Source organism: Ornithorhynchus anatinus, chromosome X2 (genome assembly GCF_004115215.2).
Source record: "Ornithorhynchus anatinus isolate Pmale09 chromosome X2, mOrnAna1.pri.v4, whole genome shotgun sequence".
Taxonomy (NCBI): domain Eukaryota; kingdom Metazoa; phylum Chordata; class Mammalia; order Monotremata; family Ornithorhynchidae; genus Ornithorhynchus; species Ornithorhynchus anatinus.
In genome coordinates, this window is record NC_041750.1 from 16,716,991 (window position 1) to 16,738,472 (window position 21,482).

Consider the following 21,482-nt stretch of genomic DNA (forward strand, 5'->3'; position numbering starts at 1 on the left):
CCTATCTACTGAACTTAACTCACTCACTCCCCTATCTTTTCGTTGATCTTGTACCACTAACCCACAGCCCTGGAGGTAGTCCACCTCCTACACTCTTGTGCTCGAGCCACAGAGTGCTGCTGCTGGAAATCTAAATATCAAGTTGACTTTGTCCACTTCAAGTTTATCCTTCCATGCTTCAATTCTGCCATCTCCTCTGCCTGGCAAAATTATTTCTCCGCCCTTATTGACATCTATGCCCATCTCCCTCGCCAGTTGCTCCAGACATTTAACTCTCTCCTCAAGCCCCCTCTCTCCCCACTTTCCCCATCCCTTGCCCCCAAAGACCTGGCCACCTACTTAATTAAGAAAATTGACACTATCAGGCATGAGCTCCCTAAAATAGTCCCTGTCCCTTCTCAGTCCCTTCCCCTTCGGGCCTCCCCTTCAACTCTCCCATCCTTCCCAGCAGTAACCCTAGATATCTCCTGCCTCCTCTCAAAACCCACCCCCTCCATCTGCGCATACAACCCCAATCCTTTGAACCTTATCTAAACTCTTGCCCCCTCTCTTCTACCCTCCCTAGCAGCCATCTTCAACTGTTTGCTCTCCAGTGGCTTCTTCCCATGGCATTTCTTGGATGAGAGGCACTCAAAAATCTGGGATTGAGTTCTAATTTTACATTGCTTTGCCGTGCAACCCTCTAACTGTGGGGCTGCCTCAAGGCTCAGTTCTGGGTCCCTTTATATTTTCCACCTACACCCACTCCCTTGGAAAACTCATTCATTCCCACAGCTTTAACTATCATCTCTTTGCAGGTGATTCACTAATCTCTCTCTCCAGCCCTGACCTCACTCCTCCTGTGCAATCTTACATTTCCTCCTGCTCTCAGGACATCTCTACTTGGTTGTCCCACTAAAACCTGAAATTTAACATGTCCAAAACAGGTCTTCCCACCCAAAATCTGTCATCCCAATGTCTTTCCCATCCCTGTCTCACAAGTTCATAGTCTTGTCTCGTCTCTCTCATTCAACCCGCTCTTTCAGTTTGTCACAAAATCTTGTCAATTCTACCTTCACAACATCCCTAGAATCTGCCCCTTCCTCTCTATCCAAACTGCTATCACACTGATCCGAGCACTTATATCCCTCCTTGACCACTCGTTGATCTCCCTGCTTCCTGTCTTTCCCCTCTCCAGTCCATACTTCACTCTGCTGCCTGAATCATTTTTCTGAAAAATCAATCAGCCCATATCTCCCCACTCAAAAACCTCCGGTGATTGCCCATTCACCTCTGCATCAAACATAAACTCCTTACCATCGGTTTTAAGGCCCTCAATCATCTCTCTCCCTCCTACCTTACCTAGCTGATCTCTTAGTACAACCCAGCCTGCACACTATGCTTCTCTAACTCCATCCTTCTCGCTGTTCTTCAATCTTCTCTATCCCATCGACAACTCTTTGCCCATTCCTTCCTCTGGCCCGGAACTCCCTCTCCCTTCATGTCCTACAGGTCATCACTCTCCCCACCTTCAAAACCTCAAATCTCCTCCAAGGAGCCTTCCCTGACTAATCCTTAATTTCCCCTATCTACCCTCCGCTCTGTGTCAACTATGCATTTGGCTATGTACCCCTTAAACACTCTGAGACCTCCCCCAACCCCACAGCACTTATGTACATATCTTTATACCCTATTTCCCCTATCTGTAATTCATTTTAGCATCTGTCTTCCCTGTTGACTGTAAAATTCTTGTGGCTAGGGATCACGTCTACCAACTCTGTTATATTGTACTTTTCCTAGCATTCAGGATAGTTCTCTGCATCCAGAAAGCCCTCAATAAATACCATTGATTGATTGCCTTGGACTACTGGGACAGAAAGCCCTGGCTGAAGCCACTAGATGGTAAGCTAATGGCTTAGTGGATAGAGCATGGACCTGGGAGTCAGAAGTCCTGGATTCTAATCCTGGCTCTGTCACTTGTCTGCTGTATGACCTTGGGCAAGTCATTTAACTTCTCTTTACCTCAGTTACCTCATCTGTAAAAAGAGATTAAGACTGTGAGCTCCATGTGGGATATGGATTGTGTCCAATCTGATTACCTTGTATCTACCCCGGGGTCCAGGGCTTAGAACAGTGCCTGGCACATAGTAAGCATTTAAATTATTTCTAAGTTATAATACTTACTCTACTGTACTCTCCCAAATGCTTGGTATAGTGCTCTGCTCATAGCAAGCACTCAATAAATACCACTGATTGATTCGAGTTTGAGGCCCAGGAGAGATCAGTACAGATAAAATACTATAAAAAGGCACCCACCTTTGACATATATATTGGTTACCATTATTTATACGCATGTGGGAATTTACCAAGAAAATCAATTCAGTTCTTCTATCACAACTGCTTTCAATCTCACTATAAAAATCTCTGCTAAAATTCCATTATCCCCCGTATATCAATTTATTCTAATTTATTCTAAGACTCGACATGCATCACCAGTTATTTATTTTACTACTTAGGACAGCATCAACATTTAACTTTCCAGTCTGATTGGTTCTCAGAATAAGGGGCCCACATGGCAGCCATCACCTCGGCCAGGGCACTGGGATTGAGAGGACATGGTTCTCCTGCCTTTAGCAAAAGCCATCCCCAATGCAGCTCATCCCTTTCAAACAAAAAGACGTCCTTTATATGATAAAAAGCAAACCAACTGAGCTTTCCCACACTAAGCTATCATTTTCCCTCTCCTCTGCCTCCACTATGCACTTGACTGTATATCCCTTAAGTACTCTGATACTCTCCCCAGTCCCACAGCACTTAGCTACCTATCTTTATGCTCTACTATTTCCCCTAATCTGTAATATTTTTTAACATCTGACTCCCCCTGTGGAAGATAAACTCTCTGTGGGCAGGGATCGTGTCTACCTATTCTATTGTAATGCCTACTTTCTTTGAGGGCAGGGATCACATCTCCCAACTCTGTTACTCTGCACTCTCCTAAGCTCTTAGCACAATGATGTGCCCACAGTAAGCGTTCAATAAATACCATTGATTGACTTAAAGGAATAGGATCAGCCAAGTCACTCATTAAAGCACAAGCGACTTCGTAGAAATGAGGGCATTTCCCCAGAAACAAGGACAGCAAATGCAAACAAGCTGATAACTTGCATGAGTGGATACTGTCATTTCCTCTTATTGATGAGCAAAAGGCCACATGTTCTTGTCTAAGTATCTTTTCATTTGCAATTCTAAATAAGGGTCAAACATTCACAACTCCCTTGGGAAGTGTAAAATGCCAATGGAATACTAAACTTGTCAGTTTTCTCTACCCATGTATCAACTGATCAATCTATTATACTTATTGAGCACTTACTGTGTGCAGAGCACTGTACTAAGTGCCTGGGAAAGTACAATGCAACAGAGTGGGCGAGGCAATCCATGCCCTCAAAGAACGAACAGTCCTCAGAGATTAAAACAGATTACGGATAGGGGAAATAGTAATGTATAAGGATATGCACAGAAGTGCTGAGGGGCTGGGGTGAGTAGCAAACTGCTTAAGGGGTACAAAGCCAAGTGCAGAGTAGACACATAAAAACAATCCCAAGGGTCAACATTTGCCCCAGATGACCTCCCGCTCCACTTTCTGCCATACATATCACCCTCTTTATGGGGGGAGCCAGAGAGGACTACTATAAAGACACTTTATAAAACACCTCTTGGTGTTTGCCCTTTTTCACTCATCAATAGAACTGTCCAAAGCTAAGCAGATTACCTCAGGAGCAGCCTCCGAAAAGACTCAAGTTTAAGGCAAAGGGGTGATCCTCCCACCCTCTTTGAGCTGGACCAACATAAAATGGCCTTTCGAAGGAGCCTGAAGCCACTCTGATGACACACCAGGAAAAAAAAAAATCAGTTTTCCTGCTTTTGTTTAGCCTCCATTTATCTGCATCTCTCTGATGTTGAGATGCCCAGACTGAACACAGTGTTCCGGGAGTTATGCAGAAAGGGAACTATATGTGCTATCTGCTCCTTGTACCCTGATACGTTGAGTCCAGTTCTCCAGGGACAAGGCAGGCACATGGGGTCCTCAAGGACGTTTTTGCACAGGGAGGGAGTGGGGGTTAGCGGGGGACGGGGGAGAGCTCTGAATCACTCCTGCCGCAGTGCACTGATAAAATGCCACTAGGTTGAGACACTACCCACCCCACATTCCCTGGATTGTGCAGCCTTTATAGGGGGCATGGCCTTGGGAAGGAGCCGACTGTGGAACCGACTTCGACTAAACTGCCACCATTTCCTCCTCTGGCTTCTCCCCAGGGGAATAGTAATAATAATAAGAAGGATATCTGTTAAGTGCTTACTATCTGCCAAACACTGTAGTAAGTGCTGGGGTAGATACGAGATAGATCCACATGGGGCGCAATCAGTCCATCAACCCATCAATTGTATTTCTTGAGCACTTACTGTGTGCGGAGGACTCTACTAAGCACTTGGGAGAGTATAATGTAACAGAGTTGATAGACACACTCCCTACCGACAGCAAGCTCACAGTCTATGTAGGAGGGAGAACAGGTATTAAATCCCCATTTTGCAGACAAAGAAACCGAGACATGAAGTTAAGCGACTTGCCCAACATCACCCTGCAGACAAGTGGCAGAGCCAGGATTAGAACCCAGGTCCTCTGAGTTCCAGGCCCGTGCTCTTCCCTCCAGGCTGCACTGCTACCTGCGGTGTCTCTGTTTTAAGGTGGATGCATCTATTCCACTATAGCATCATCTGGATGAAAGGGAGAAATGCAGAGTGGATCAGGGGTTAGGATGCGGGGAGATTTGTCTCTCTTCTGGGTCCAGAAAGGCAAACAGTTAGTGCTATCTCAATCGAAAATGGAGAATTGGGCTCCAAGTGGTTTTATGATCAGCCACGTAGAGGGCTCAATAAATACCACTGATTGATTGATTGATTGATTGTCATCAATACTGACAAAACCACCATCCTCCCCATCTCTCAAGTCTGGAACCTTGGCATTATCCTTGACTCTCTCTCTCTCTCCCTCCCTCCCCCCAGGTACCCCCTCAATGTCAGTCTTTCTCTGAATTCTGTCAGCTCTTCCTCCACAGACTCTTCAGAATCCACCTTTTTCTCCCCATCCACCCCACTGGTCCAGACACTTGTCATATCCCACCTAAACTACTTCATCAGCCTCCTCACAGACCTCCCTGCCTCTAGCCTCTTCTCTCTCCAGTCCATAATTCACTCTGCTGACAGATTATTTTTCTAAAACATCGTTGTGTGAAAGTCTCCCCACATGCCTAAAACCTCCAATTCCTGCCCATTCTTCTCCACTTCAAACAGGAACTCCTGACCAGTCGCTTCAAAACATAGAATTAGCTCTGTCCTATATATCCTCATTTCACTTCCACTGCACACCAGTTTTTATTTTATGGTATTGGTTGAGCACTGTTCTAAGCACTTGGGTAGATACAAGTTAATGGTCACGGTCCCTGTCCTGTGTGGGGCTCACAGTCTAAGTGGGAGAGGGAACAGGTATGGCATCTCCATTTTTACAGTTGAGGAAAATGAGAAACAGGGAAGTTAAGTGACTTGCCCTGGCTCTGACATTTGTCTGCTCTGTGACCTTGGGCAAGTCACTTGACTTCTCTGTACCTCAGTTTCCTCATAGGTTAAGTGGGGTTTAAATCTTAGTTCCTCTACTTAGACTGTGAGCCCCATGTGGGACACAGACTGCGTCCAACCTGAATATCTCTCATCTACGCCCCAGTGCTTAGTATAGTACTTGGCACATAATAAGCACTTAACACATACTATTATTATCATCATTATTATTATTAATTGATCTATCCCAACACATAGTAGCACAGTGCCTGGCAGCCCTTAATTAAGAATTAATACTATAGTTATTACTCTAGGAGGAAATGGAGCCAGCAGAGAACACTGAGAAGGATAGGTCAGAGAGGGAGGAAGAGAACGAGGCGAGTACAGACTTGGCAAAAGCAAGGTTGGATAGAGTTTCTATGAGAGGGAGAGGTCAACAGTGCGGAAGCCAGCCTCGAGTTCAGGGGAGAGCGACCTCTCTTGTGACTCCTTTTCAAATTCACCTGGGGCTAGAGGTAATGACCCTCTCAGCTTTTACCTTTTGGAGTGTATTCCTCAAAGTCGGACAGATGCTGTAGATCATGGAGAATCGTGGGGCCAGTATTCAACTCCTGAAACCCAAACAAGGAGAATCACATGCAGCAAGGACAGTAGTAGTAATAATAATAATAATAGTATTCATTAAGCAATTGCTGTACACAGAGCACTGTACGAAATTCCAGGAAAGAGTACACAGGCAGGATTGGACATGGACCCCATCCTTCGAGGGGCTCACAATCTATGAAGATTTGCTATCAGGCTGAAAGAGCCTGAAAGGCCTGTACAGGTTTAGAGGGAGTAACCCACAGTAAGGCTAAGCAGAGAGGACTCCATGACTCGGCAGCTCCATGGGGAAAATCCCCAAAAAGAAAGTTGACCCCCCACAAAATGCTGGAAGCTGGGAAATCCCTCCTCAGGTCTCCCTCAGGCCGGGGACAGCGGAATATAAATCATGGCTGCCTTGGTGGTCAACTGCCAGATTGGTCGCTGACCTTTATGAAGATACAGGCAGAACTCCAGAGCAGGCAAATTCTAGACTGTAAACTCCCTGTGGGCAAGAAATGTGTCTACCATCCCTGTTCTTCTGTACTCTCCCATAGGATTAGTACAGTGCTCCGCACACAGCAATTGCTAAATTAATACCCTGGCACTTTCAAGATTCAAGATGGGGTGATTAGAACTGGGTCATCCCCTCACCCTTGCTGTAGCAAAAACACTTAGCAGAATCTGGTTGCTCCCGAAGCTTTGCAGATTAACCATTGCCAGAGGTAGACTCCAAGAGAGGTGGGCCGCTGAGTTGATCCAGGGAAAAGAAGCTTAGGCTTTTCAGCTTCCCTTTGTGGGTTTCCAAGGCATCAACCCCACCCCACATTACAGGCCCGACAAAGTGAAGCCTCCAAACTTTGTTTTGGTGTGTTCAACCCACTCAAGCTCCCTGCTAGAGGTTGCAGCTGGTATTAGCCAGCACCTGCAGGTTATGGACAATACACTGAGCTTCTCCAGGCTGCTTTCTTTTAAGATTTTGTATTTCAAAAGCCATTATGGCCAAGGTGAAGTGAAAGGAGGAACTAGCAAGGAAAGCAACCAAGTGCACAATGAGAAGGAAATCCACTGATCTAGGCAACCCCCTGAATGCAGCAGACTTCTATACAGCCTGAGACACACCCCAGTAGGGTTGCCAGTCACCCTGTTTTATACCCCAAGAGTCCAGTTTTCAGCTGGTCTTGTCCCCATCACCTTTATGTCTGCTATTTTTATTCTAGGTACCCAACCTCCCTTCCCCCTGGCTCCTGCTGCTGAACTCTGCCGTTCAGACGGGGCACCTGTGTTCACAGAAGCCCAAGAGAGGAAGACAATGGCTCTGTAGCAAGTGGAGGGGTCTGGGGGAAGGTCATAGGCTTCCCCCCGCCAAGGAAATACTCTCAGTTGGGGAGAGCTCAGCGTGCTCCCCTAAAATGGCACCTGTGACAGCATCGCTTTTAGCTGCGAGACCAGTAAAATGCACGTGTCATCACCCACTTCTCAATGTCTGGTGTTGCCGAGTGCCATAAGCGGTCACCGTAAAGCTAACAAATGCCAAATGGGTCAGAAGCAGAATTTAGACACCCAGAAAAAGTGGAGAGAGGTCAAGGGCCAGTCAGCTAAGAGTTTGACAAGTCTGAGTTTCACATGTGCCTTTACTTGTTTTGATATCTGTCTTTCCCCTTCTAGACTGTGAGCCCGTTGTTGGGTAGGGATGGTGTCTATTTGTTGCTGAACTGTACTTTCCAATTGCTTAGTACAGTGCTCTGCACACAGTAAGCGCTCAATAAATACGACTGAATGAATGAATGAATGGCTGGGTTAGCAGGGCTAGTCAGTCCAATAGGCTACTGGAAAGAGAACCGGGCTGGGCCCCTGAGCCCGACGACCTGAGGCTGCTCCTGAATTCTGGGCAAAGCGGGAACCTCCCACTGACATATCCATTTTCCCTGATTCTTGTGGCAAATGGAACCCTTGTTCCTTTGACAAGGATCTCTCTATGCATGTGGTCGACACAAAGCCAGGTTATGTGAAATAACCAATTGTACTTACATTCAAACAGCCTTCACGGTAGTGCTGTGCAAATGACTTATGGATTGCAGGCTGAAAGTAAAGCTGGCAGGAACCTCGATTGTTATTCCAATTCTAACAACCCGGTGACCCAATTTAGAGTCTGTTTTTCCTACCGATCTAGAGGAGCAACATCATTTCACCATGACCAGCAGAGAAACTTCCTGTGTCATTTATATAAGGCTATATGGGCTGTAGAAGGCACAGTGGAAATGACAGGCGACTCACACTTACCACTGGAAGATCTAAGGTGATCATTTGGGAGTAAATTCCCCGTTCTTTACACAGAGGATAATTCTTCGGGCGGCTGATGGGAAATGATTTTAAGCATTTTCGATCCTTATCTGGAATCTGGATAGGTATGCCTTGGTAGGGGGAAAATAGGGTTCGTCCCAGGGAAATGGATAACTTCTTTGAAGAACGATCCATCTCATTTCCTCGAGCTGAACGATCCTGTAAGAAGAAATACAGAAGAACCGACTCGTACTTCCAGCTGTTCCCTACATTGTTCGCCTATTTTGTTTGGAGGCCTGAGTACAGCTGACACCCTGCCTTAGCTCTTTTCTCCATTTTCCCATAAAGGAGCCAGATGTCATAAGCAGCTGCTTAGATGGTTCTTCAAACTGATATGAAGTGTGAGCATTATCATTCTGAACAGGTTCCAGAGGAGAAAACACTACAGAACTGTATGTCTTTGAAGAGCCATATTTTGGAAATAGCAGAGTGTTCCCTGAATGTTACAGACATTTAAAAAAAACAACACAGGAGTTAGAGTAGATCAGATTTGAACTGAAGGAGTTTAAGCAGATCATATAATACTTTGTTGTCCTTGTCCTTTTTTATTGATAAAATCATCACTGATGAAGATGATGATGATGATGACAGAGGCTCCTACCATAAACGGCCGATAAGCCTCAGTCCATTAACGAAGATTTAGGAACCATGAGCCTGTGCAAAGGAATTGATTATGGGGTTAGTGGTTTGGGCTGCACCACTCCCACTCTACTTCCTGCCAGCCGTATTCTTACTGAGGCACGGAGGGCAAAGAGTGAGTTAGGTGGGTGGGGATGACCATCCTCTTTTCCTGGACTTCACTGGCATTTTCCTCTCCTGGTTCTTCTATCTTTCTGGCAGCTCCTTCTCATTCCCTTTGGCTGAATCCACTTTGGCCTCCCATGCCCTAACTCTTGGAGTCCTTTAAGACTCAGTTCTGGGTCCCCTCCTATTCTTTATCTACACACACTCCCTTGGAGAACTTATTCACTCCCACAGCTTCAACAGTCATCTCTATGTGGATGATTCCCAAATCTACCTCTCCATCCCTGTCTCTCTCCAGTTCATGCTTCACTCTGCTGCATGGATCATTTTTCTCCATTTTCCTCACTCCTCATGAACTTCCAGGGGTTGTCCAACCACCTCTGCATCAATCAGAAACTCCTCACCATCAGCTTTAAAGCGTTCAATCACCTTGCCCCTTGCTACTCTCCTACTACAACCCAGCCCACACACTTCGCTCCTCTTATGCCAACCTACTCACTGAAACTCGATCTCATCTATCTCGCTGCCAACTGCTTGCCCACATCCTGCCTCTGGCCTGGATTGCCCTCTCTCTTCATATCCAACAGACCATCACTCTCCCCACCTTCAAAGCCTTATTGAAGGCACATCTCCTGCAAAAGGACTTCCCCCTATGTCCTCATTTCCTTTCCTCCCACTCCCTTCTGCATCCCCCTGATTTGCTCCCTTTATTCATCTCCCCCCTCAGCCCCACAGCACTTATGTACATATCCATAGTTTATTTATATTAATATCTGTTTACCCCTTTTAGACTGTAAGCTCATTTGTGGGCAGGAAGAGTGTCTGTTATATTGTTACACTGTACTCTCCCAAGCGCTTAGTACAGGGCTCTGCACACAGTAAGCATTCAATAAATATGATTGATTGATTGATTGATCCCAGACCACTCTGGCATTTCCTCCTGCCTTCAGGACATTCCTACTTGGATGTCCTGCCAAAACCTCAAATAAACATGTCCAAAGCAGGTCTTGCCACCCAAAAACCTTTCTTCCCCCTATCTTTTCCATCACTGTAAGCAACCCCATCATCCTCCCTGTCTCACAAGTCCATAATCTTGGCATTTACTTTGAGTCATCTCTTTCATTCAACTCGAATATTCCCTCTATCACAAAATCCTGTCAGTTCTCCCTTTACAACATCTCCAGAATCTGCCATTTTCTCTCCATCCAGACTATCATATTGGCCTTAACTTTTATCCTATCCCACCTCCACTACTGCCTCAGCCTCCTCGCTGACCTCCTACCTCCTGTTTCCCCCGACTCCAGTCCATAGTTCACTCTACCGCTGGGATCATTTTTCTAAAAAATCATTCTGCGTGTACCTCCCCACTTCTCAGAGACCTCCAATGGTTGGTCCATTCACCTCCATATCAAACAGAAACTCTTTACCATCACCTTCAAGGTACTCAATCAGCTCTCCTGCTCCTACCTAATTTTCAAGAAGCCTTCCCTGATAAATCTCTCATTTCCCCACCCTATTTGCCTTCCCTTCTGCATCGCCTATGCACTTGGGTTTGTACCCCTTAAGCACTTTGGTACTCACCCCATCCCCAACCCTGCAGCATTTACATACAGATCTTTACACTCTGCTGCTTCCTCTATCTGTAATTTATATTACTGTCTCCCTCACTAGATCGTATGTTCCTTTAGGGTAGGGATCGGTCTACCAACTCTGTTGTATTGTACTTTCTCAAACGTTCAGTACAATGCTCTGCACACAGTAAGCGCTCAATAAATGCCATTGATTGACTGATTGAACACAATGTCCCTGAGACACAGGTGAGAATCTCTCCTCCATTTTATAGTCAGGGAAACCAACCTTAGGCTTGTTTAAGGTCACCATAGTGAGAGTGAGTCAGAATCAGAGCTTAGATTAGAAATGAACTCCTGATTGCTTTGGCTGGAGTTCATTTCTAATCTAGGTTCTCATTCTGACTCACTCTCACTATGGTGACTTTAAACAATATTCCCTGCTTCTTAGAATGCTCATGCAATTTCATATGCCGAGTTCAGATTTTTCCCCTAAATTCATTTGTATACTTTGGTATCTTCCCTTGTGCCTCACCTCCATCCTACATATACTACGGAATCTGATATTTTGGCATAATTATCATTTAAATCATTTCAGAATGGCTATAGAAGTCTCTATGTCAACCCATTTGTCTGTTGATTCCACAGTTCTCAAGGTTGCCCTTTGGGGGATTGGAAATTAAAAATATTCCTCGTCAGGTTTTCACTCGCTGATAAAAAAAAAAAAAACCCTTGGTTTCCCCTCAGTTCTGTGAACACTGTTTATGTAGGCAAGTTAGCAAAGTGGCATTTACAAACCCTCAGGTCTCTATCAGATTTTTTTTTAAAATTTCATCCTCCTGCCTCTAAAAAGAATAAAACGGTCACACAGCTGGAAAAAAAGAAAACACCCAGTTATCACAATCCCAGAGGGAAAGACTGTGCTGGTTTTTATTGTGGGGTTGAAGCCCAAAATGTCTTGTTTTTCTCAGTTCTATTATCACACAAAGAATCAGTGGGAAAGTCTCCAAGATTCCGTATCTTTTAAGAATAGAATAAATAAAAGGGAAAAGATGGGTCTTAGAGAGATAGCCATCCCTATCCCCATTCCACCACTTCTTCTGCTTTCCCTGACAGAGGGAAAATTCAAGCAGCAGATTTGGAGTTTGTTAATGATTTTATTTTCTTGCTCTATCCATTTCAACAGAACAGAAGGATTGATTGTTATCAGCGGACATCCAAGGACTTCTGATGAATAGCTGCTGGGCCTTTTCATGTCGGCAGCAGGAGTAATAAGAAATGAATCTGCTAGGGTTTCCTACTGGTCTCAGCAGGGAGTCTGATAGTACTAGGTGGTACTGGTTCTGGCCTTTCACCTCAGAAGATCTGAAGTCAAAGCCTGATCACCCCCAAAATGAAAAAAAAAAAAGTCTACTCCTCCAATGCTCTTCACCAAATCTCTACACCACTAGGTCTGGATGGCAGTTTCTATCCAGGAGAGGCCAGTACCATGAAAGCAGGTGAAAGCAGGCTTACCCATCAGCAGGGAGAAGCCCTGACAACTTAAGTTTCCATGTTCAAGAACCGGGACTCCAAGGTTAAGTGAGCAAGGGTTTTGAGGTCTAAATGGAGGATGGGGTATTCAGGTTGGGAAGCTACTGGGAAGGCCCCCACAACACCAGTTCATGGAATGATTTGATCTCACTGTACCATTTGTTCCTCCAAGCTATGATTGCTAAATTCATTCACAAATGAAAGCAGCAATTACAACTCCAAATCGCAGTGAACCAGCTATTGCAGGTGTTTCAGTTAATGTCTTATGCTAATGTGAAGAAATATAACCTGCCCTTGAAGCTGGGGGAACCAAAGCTTTTGTTTTAATTTGCAAAAAAAAAAAAAAAAAAAATCGCCTGAAGACCTCTCACTGGTCTTCAATGAAGTAGAGGTACTGCTGGGTGGGTCTTTAGGAAATACATCTTTATCTAGTTAGGGGAAAAGGACAAAAGTCCCCTGAAGAAGTGTAATTATTTTCACTGTTGTAGGTGTCTGTTGCAGGTGTCACTCATAATAAGAACTGTGGCATTTTTTAAGCATTTACTATGTCTCAAGCACTGTACTAAGCACTGGAAACAAGTTAATCAGGTCCTACATGGGACTCACATTCTAAATAGGAGGGAGAACAGGTATTGAATCCCCATTTTGCAAATGAGGAAACTGAAGCACAGAGAAGTTAAGTGACTTGTCCCAGGTCACACAGCAGGTAAATGGCAGAGCCAGGATTAGAACCCAGTTCCTCTGACTCCCAAGCCGGTACTCTTTCCACTAGGCCAAGCTGCTAAGTCAAGTCTTAGTCAAATGAGACTGTAGCACTAGTAAAAATATAATTCTATTTTCCCCAAATCCTCATTTTTAGTTAGCTAAGATGGAGCTTTGATGTCTTAACTTCCACTCTCATTCCATCTTTCACCCCGACTAAGAAAACTTCTTTCTGGGACTAAGAATGACCTTTTCATGAGGATTCTCCCACTCCCCCAATTTTCACTTGTGTGTTCTACCATCTCACCTGAATAAGTTCAATTTTTCAACGTAATCTTCTCATAACAGGTCATCACCATTTTATTTTACACAACCTCAGGTACCCCTACAATATGCCACAAGAACAGCCTGTGGGGGACACAAAGTTTCAAATAAAGGCTTTACTGCTCCCAAGAGGCTATGAACTAGTACACTAGACAAAAGAGTTTTGGGACCCGCCATATGGAACTCTATGGAAGATCCAAGAGAGAAGCAGCATGGTTTAGTGGAAAGAGCAGGGGCTTGGGAGTCAGAGGTCATGGGTTCTAATCCCCGCTCCGGCACTTATCAGCTGTGTGACTTTGGGCAAGTCACTGCACTTCTCTGTGCCTCAGTTACCTCATCTGGAAAATGGGGATTAAGACTGTGAGCCCCACGTGGGACAACCTGATTACCTTGTATCAACCCCAGCGCTTAGACCAGTGCTTTGCACAGAGTAATTGCTTCACGAATATCATAATAATAATGAATCCAATTGTTTGCAGCCAGCATCAGGGGTTAAATTGGGAAGGACCTGTTTACCGACTCTGTAATATTGTACTCTCCTAAGTGTGTCATACACTGCGCTCTGCACACAGTAAGCACTCAAGAAATACCATTGATCGGTTGATTGACCTCACGGAATCGGAGGGCCTATCCGGGTGAGCTCTGAGCAGAAGGGCCTGAGAAATGTGTCCCCAGAGAGTAGAGAACCCGGGGGAACTGAAATATCATCTTCCACCTTTAAAGCTCCAACAGGCGCAGATGCTCCCCTGCTACCTCCCCTTTCCCCCTGCCCCCTCAGGATGGGAGATGGAGTTCACTGCAGTTGGACACCTACCCGAGCGCCTAAGGAACAATGAACAATTTCTAGAGAAGAGAATGATGGATGTAATGGCACCCTGCGGGTCCTCAAAAATGAATACCATTGATCTTAACTGTGTGCAGGGAAGGGGGAGGGGATTATCGAAGCACCGAAAGCTGAGGGGCTGGAAGAGTCGACTCTCCTGCTCCGCGGATCGTTTATCCTCAGACGGTGGACATTATTAATATATGGATACATTAATATCATGCTAAATCCCTGCCCGGAATGTGCTCGAGGCCTCGTTCGAACCTACCCTGCTTCTGCTGCCGCTCTGTCCAGTGAGGAGATGCGGATGGGTTGCTAAGGAGAGGACGCTTCAGCCGTTGCTAAGGGGACGAACTATTCGAGAATGGAGGGGGGCAGGGAGCCCGCCCTGTCACCCGTGTAATCCTTAAAAAAAAACACACATATAAAGAGAATTTCTATCATACGCAGTTCCTTTTAGATGGATAATTATTTAATACCCGCATGGATTTAGATTACGAAAAATATATTTTGTCCCAGGTTTCATTTGGTTTCTTCCGACACCGGAGAACGAGAAGTCCCTTCCCCCTCCCTCTCTTTCTCCCCACCTTCCAAACCCTCTCTCTCCTTGGAAGTCGAAGGCATTGCTCCGGGTCGAGAAAGGTCGATGGAAACTTGCAGAGAAGGCTTAACCTCCTGGAAGAAGAAGGGAGAAGGAAAGTGGCCACAATAGGGCTTACTCTGGGGAAGCAGGAGTTCTTTCATAATAATTAGCAAATGTGTTAAGTGCTATGTGCGTTGCGCTAGATAGAGGATAATCAGATCAGACGCGGTGTCCCTGCCTCGCACGGGGCTCACGGTGTAAGGGGGAGGGAGAACAGGTATTGAATCTCTATTTTACAGATGAGGAAAATGGGCCCCGGAGAAGTTAAGTGACTTGGCCAAGGTCAAACAGCAGGGAGGTGGCAGAGCTGCGATTCGAATCCGGTTCCCCTCACCTCCAGACCTGGGCACTTTCCACTAGGCTATCCTGCTTCCCAAAGTTACTGGTGGGTAATTTAGAATTTGTGCCCTGTGAGGGCCAGGAACCATACCTAATTCCCACCCTTGCACTCTTCCAGTGAGTATTTCATTTTTTAAAATGGTATTTCTTAAGCACGTACAAAGTGCCTGGCACTATTCTGGCACTATATCAGACTGGACACTTCTGTGCCCCTCATGGGACTAACAGTATTAATTCCCCTTTCACAGATGAGGTAACCGAGGCACAGGAAAGTTAAGTGACTTACCCAAGGTCACACAGCAAGTAAGTGGCAGAGCCGGGATTAGAACTCGGGTCCTTCTAACTCCCAGATCTGTGCTCTATCCAATATGCCAGACTGCTTCCCACTGCTTTGCACCCAATAAGCTTTTCACTCATGAATGCTTCACATTCATTGCTTGGCACTCAGTGAGCACTTAATGACTATTATTACTCCTGGAAGGAATCTGTCACATTGGGGAGCATCAGGGGAGGCTTGCTTGGCAGTAGAGTAGATCTCTAGGGCAGATGGGAATCAGTCCCCAAATATTCTTTTTGACACCTGAAGGGCTATTGGTGCTCAGGAAACAGCCACAATATTATTCATTCATTCATTCAACTGTATTGATTGAGTGCTTACTGTGTGCAGAGCACTATACTAAGCGCTTGGAAAGTACAATTCAGCAACAAATAGAGAAAATCCCTACCCAACAATGGGCTCACAGTCTAGAAGGGGATTATAAAAGCGCTTACTATGTGCCAAGCACTGTTCGAAGCTCTGGGGTAGATACAAGGTAATCAGGTTGATCTATATGGGGCTCACAGTCTTAATCCCCATTTTCCAGATGAGGTAACTGAGGCACAGAGAAGTTGTGTTATCATTATTATTAAGGGGCTTGCCCAAGGTCACAGAGCAGACAATACTAGTATTAATAAAATAACTATTGAATCTGTTATACTGTACTCTCCCAAGTGCTCTGCACACAGTAAATGCTCAATAAATGCCACTAATGATGAATCATAAGATCAGTAAACATCCTGAACCTTAGGGAGACTATTTGATCTGGTAGAAAGAGCATGGGGGTGGGATCAGGAGAATCTGGGCTCTAGTCCCAGTTTTGTCACTAACTGTGACCCTGAGAAAGTCATTTTATTTCTCTGTGCTTGATTTTCCTCATCTGTAAAATGGGAGTAATCATAGCTATTCCTCCCTCAAAGAGATGTTGTGAGGACAGAATTAGATAGTTGATGTCAAGGTGCTTTGAGTGATATAAATTCAAAGCACTATACAATTCTCTCTCTCTTTTCTGAATTACTCCAAGAGACTCATGCACTTTATTGCATCCTAGTCGAGAGGTCCAAGAAATCTTTCCAACCCACAGAATCCACCTGCTTTTTGCCCAGGGTCCCAGTGAGTTCTTTGATGCTGGAAACATCAGAAGCTTGGCAAATAATAATAGTAGAGCCTTGAATTTCTATAATGCTTTCATTTTCCAATTATTAGTCCCTCCGAGTCAGAGACAGATCTATGGGAGAGGTGGCAGGGACCCTCTAGGCTCACACAAGATTGGGGAGGGTGGAGTTGGGGCCTGTTCTTCTGGCCGAGGGAGGCTTTTGGGAATGTCTAGGGAGGAAGGGTGAGCCATGATTGTGCTTCTGAGGAGCTGTGCTGGTCCAAGAATTCACTCAAACATCTGAAAACAAAATGTTTTCTGTGTTCAAAGAATCTTTCACCACTGCTTTCTATTCGGAAAGGGCACAGGAATGGGAAGAGGACATAGGTGAGCTGGGGGGAAGGGACTGTGTGATCTTGGGAAAGTCACTTCACTTCTCTGGGCCACAGTTTCTTCATCTGTAAAATGGGGATAAAATACCCGTTCTCCCTCCTGCTCAGAACTACTCGACTGTGGGTACTCGACAGCAGACAAGTGGCAAAGCCAGGATTAGAATTCTCATCCTCTGACTCCCAAACCCATGCTCTTGTCACTAAACCACACTGCACTTATCAGCTGTGTGACTTTGGGTAAGTCGCTTAATGTCTCTGTGCCTCAGTTACCTCATCTGTAAAATGGGGATTAAAACTGTGAGCCCCACATGGAACAACCTGATTACCTTGTATCTACCCCAGTGCTTAGAACAGTGCTTGGCGCATAGTAAGCGCTTAACAAATACCATCAAAAAAAAGCGGGGGGTGGGGGGAAGGTGGGGAGGAGGGGTAAGCTCCAGAGACAGTGAGGCTGAGTGGAGACAGACAGGAAGGTCTCAGAGGCCTGCCAGGGGACATCTGGGAAAGGAGGCTTGGAGCAGAACTTCCAGAGCTCAGGACCCCCCCAAAGGCCCAGGGAGTCCCAATAAAATAGGGTCTCTGGCAGGGAGCCATGCTTCTCCAGATAAACAAGGTACCAGGACCTGACTGAAGGGCTGTGGGCTCTGATGACCGGGAGGACCCTGGGAGTGGCCAGAGCTTTGGAGAAGTAAAAATACAGATGGTATTTATTACGTGCTTACTATGCGCCAAACACTCTTCTAAAGGCTGGGATAGGTATAAGATGATAAGATTGAACACAGCCCCTGAACCACACAGGGCTCACAGTCAAAAGAGCACCTGTCATCCCCATTTTACAGGTGAGGAAACTGGAGCACAGGGAGGTTAAGTGATCTTTCCAAGGTCACCCAGCAGGCAATTGGCGGAGATGGGAGTGGAATCCAGGTCCTCCTGTCTCTTATCTGAGCATGGGACTCAGGGGACCTGGGCTCTAAGTCACAGGTCTGCCACTGGCCTGCTAGACGACTTCGGGCAAACCACTTAACCTCTCTGTCACTTCTCTTCTCTGGGCCTCAATTTCCTCAACTATAAAATGGAGATTCAATATCTGTTCTTCCCTCCTACATGACTGTGAGCCCTAGTTTGGACAGGGTCTGTATCTCACCTGATGAACTTGTATCTATCTCAGTGCTTAGAACGGTGCTTGAAACACAGTAAGCATTTAACAAATACAATTTTAAAAGAAGGAGAGTTAATCCAGCCCTGCAGACTGGGGGGACTCGCCAAAGAAATGCTTTGTTAGATATTCCCTCTTACTTTGCCGAAAGTACAACTGTATTAAACTTCTCTCCCAGTCAGCCCACAACTGGGCAAAGTGTATGGAAATCTGATTTACCCTTTTGGGTTGCCACGGCAATGTCGGCTGATGGTGTGATGTCATGGAAAGAAAGGAACAGCGTGCTAATTGTGGAAAGGTGCTGTGGAAGCAACCACCTGTTTATGACATCAGAGGGGCAATGAAGAAGGAACCACTCCACTAACTTTGTGCCCAGAGGAAACCAGAGTCCAAATCCGTACTACCCCTTCTTTTCAGCTTCATGTTCTCATCCCAAGCTGAAATGTCAAGTCCCTCAAATGGAAAATTTCCATGCATGTCCCCTGAGATTCCAGATGCTCAGCTTGGCCCTTCTAGTTCAGGTGTGCAATCTGGCCTTTTTCTGGGAGAAAGGATCGAGGGAGACGCTCTCGATTCCAAATGTTCCCCCTTCCTGCCACGGCAGAAAAACAGGGTTTTGATTCTATGGCCAACTCCATCCACATCTCTGGGCAGGAAGCACCAGAAAGAAACATCAGTGAGAACCCCGAGGCTTAATGGCTAGGCTCGAGAGCCCTCCCATCCTGTATCAAAAACACTCCGCTGAGTCCGGTCAAAGAAGCACTCAGCCGTTCCCCACTTGGCCTTTGCTGACCCCTGAGAACTACCAGGTTCTTTGTCAGTCTGGCCCCTGACCCATCATTCACATCATGACAATAATAATAATAATAATAGTGGTATTTGTTAAGCGCTTACTATGTGCCAGGCACCATACTAAGCCTTGCGGTGGAAACAAGCAAATCGGGTTGGACACGGTCCCTGTCCCACATGGGGCTCCCAGTCTCAATCCCCACTTTACAGATGAGGTAACTGAAGCACAGAGAAGTGAAGTGGCTTGCCCAAGGATACACAGAAGGCAAGTGGCGGAGCCGGGATTAGAACCTATGACCTTCTGACTCCCCAGCCTGTGCGCTATCCACTATGTCATGCTACCCTTCCTCTTGGACTCATCAGCTGTTTTGGGACTACATTTGATAAATAAGGTGGCCACTGATGTTCCTTCTGGAAGGACTCCTATGAGTCTCTGTTTCTCCAGTTGGGGGAATCTTGAACCACCCCCTCCATACACCACTTATTCCCAAGCCTCCGCATTCCCCTCCCTGGTCAGTGTGAAGTCTGGAGCAGCATCTGAGCGGCAGGAATTGATGGCAGAGGGAGGCTCAGCTTAAAGTAAGAAGAAGGAGGCTTAAAAACACGGACCAAAATGCTCCCAGTTCCTAATTGGGTTCTGGCCAGAGGACGGCACAGCCGAAAACTGGACAGCCCCTTATAGATCCGAACACAGAGCCACTCTACTTAGTGTGGCTAAATTTGAGGAACCCAGCCGAGGCTGAGCCTGTTGGACATTTCAAATATGGTGTTAGGGGCTTGCCCAATACTTCATTTCTTTTTACCAGTTCACAATTTGACCAATGCTCCCTTCTTATCCCCACCCAACACTGGGAATGGTCTGACAGACCAGGAGCAAGAAGAAAACTAGGTCTGCCATCCCTTCCGAATCCTGCAAAGGCCTGTCAAGGGCGGGGCCGGGGGGAGAGGAGTGAGGAGAGTGTGGGTCACCACATTTGGGCCCAAATCCAGGTTATTTGTCAGTTTCCTGACTCGGACCATGTGCAAATCGCTCCCTTCTCTCTCCTCTCTGCAAGCCTCACTTCTCCCTGCTGTGTGCTCCAAGGCAGGATAGAAAATGCTTCACTGATTTTCAAGATGAAAGCCTAAAAATTGAACCGGCAGAGACTTCAGAAGCTTAGCCAACAGGAACGGAAACCAGACAAGAATCATAATAGGAATAATGGTATTCATTAAGCACTGCAGTAGATACAAGATAATCAGATCGGACTCATTCCCTATCCCACACAGGGTTCACCATCTAAGAGGGAAGGAGAGCAGGTGTTTTATCCCCATTTTACAGATGGGGAAACTGAGGCACAGAGAAGCTCCGTGTTTTGCCCAAGGTCACACAGCAGGTATGCTGCGGAGCTGAAACTGGAATCAGGTCTCCTGACTCACAATTTCTGTGCTCTTGCCACAAGGCTATGCTGCCTCTCATGATGTTTTGTTTTGTTGTCTGTCACCCCCTTCTAGACTGTGAGCCCATCATTGGGTAGGGATTGTCTCTATTTGTTGCTGAATTGTACTTTCCAAGCGCTTAGTACAGTGCTCTGCACACAGTAAGCGCTCAATATATACAATTGAATAAATGATGTTGATGGTGGCGAGGTATGGGGTTGGTGGTGCTGGAATTTGCTAGCAGGACTATTCTCTCTCCACCGAAACTTTCCCAAAGGTCCAGGAATTAAAAATTGAGGTATTTGTTAAGCATTTACTATGTGCAAAGCGCTGTACTAAGTATTGGAATCGATACAAAATAAGCAGTTCGGTCACTGTTCCTGTCCCACATGGGACTCACAGTCTCAGGCGGAGGGAGAGAAGGTAATAATAATAATAATAATGTTGGTATTTGTTAAGCACTTACTATGTGCCGAGCACTGTTCTAAGTGCTGGGGTAGACACAGGGGAATCAGGTTGTCCCACGTGGGGCTCACAATCTTAATCCCCATTTTACAGATGAGGTAACTGAGGAACCGAGAAGTTAAGTGACTTGTCCAAAGTCACACAGCTGACATGTGGCCGAGCAGGGATTCGAACCCATGACCTCTGACTCCAAAGCCCGTGCTCTTTCCACTGAGCCACGCTGCTTCTATTTGGTATTTTATCCCCATTTTAATGACAAGGTAATTGAGACAAAGAGAAGTTAAATGACTTGCCCAGGGTCACACAGTGAGCAAGTGATGGAGCTGGGATTCTCCGGAAGCCACTCACTCACATGTCCCACCCTGCAGACACTTCCCAGCCAGGATCCTTCTTGTCCAATATCTATTTTCAGGCCTGAATATCAAAATGGGAATAATAATAATGGCATTTATTAAGTACCTATGTGCCAGGCACCGTACTAAACACTGGGTTGGACACAGTCCCTGTCGCACACAATGCTCACAGTCTTAATTCCCACTTCTATAGAAACGTTCTGGGCATGTCACCCCCTTCCTCAAAAATCTCCAGTGGTTGCCTATCAACCTTCGCATGAAGCAAAAACTCCTCACTATTGGCTTCAAAGCTCTCCATCACCTTGC

At 45.9% G+C, this 21,482-nt stretch overlaps 1 protein-coding gene across 2 annotated transcripts in view; it reads right to left on the bottom strand.

Moving 5' to 3' along the window:
* DNAH1 (dynein axonemal heavy chain 1) overlaps nt 1-8,670 on the bottom strand; it is a 168,267-nt gene extending 159,597 nt beyond the window's left edge. For both annotated transcript variants that reach the window (XM_029052729.2, XM_029052730.2), the window contains exons 1-2: nt 8,455-8,670; nt 6,128-6,200 (exon numbers count right to left, since the gene is read on the bottom strand). In XM_029052729.2, coding sequence (XP_028908562.1) covers nt 6,128-6,200; nt 8,455-8,649 — 268 coding nt within the window. In that variant the 5' untranslated portion in view covers nt 8,650-8,670. The remainder of the gene's footprint in view (nt 1-6,127; nt 6,201-8,454) is intronic.
* Between the last annotated feature and the right edge of the window lie 12,812 nt (nt 8,671-21,482).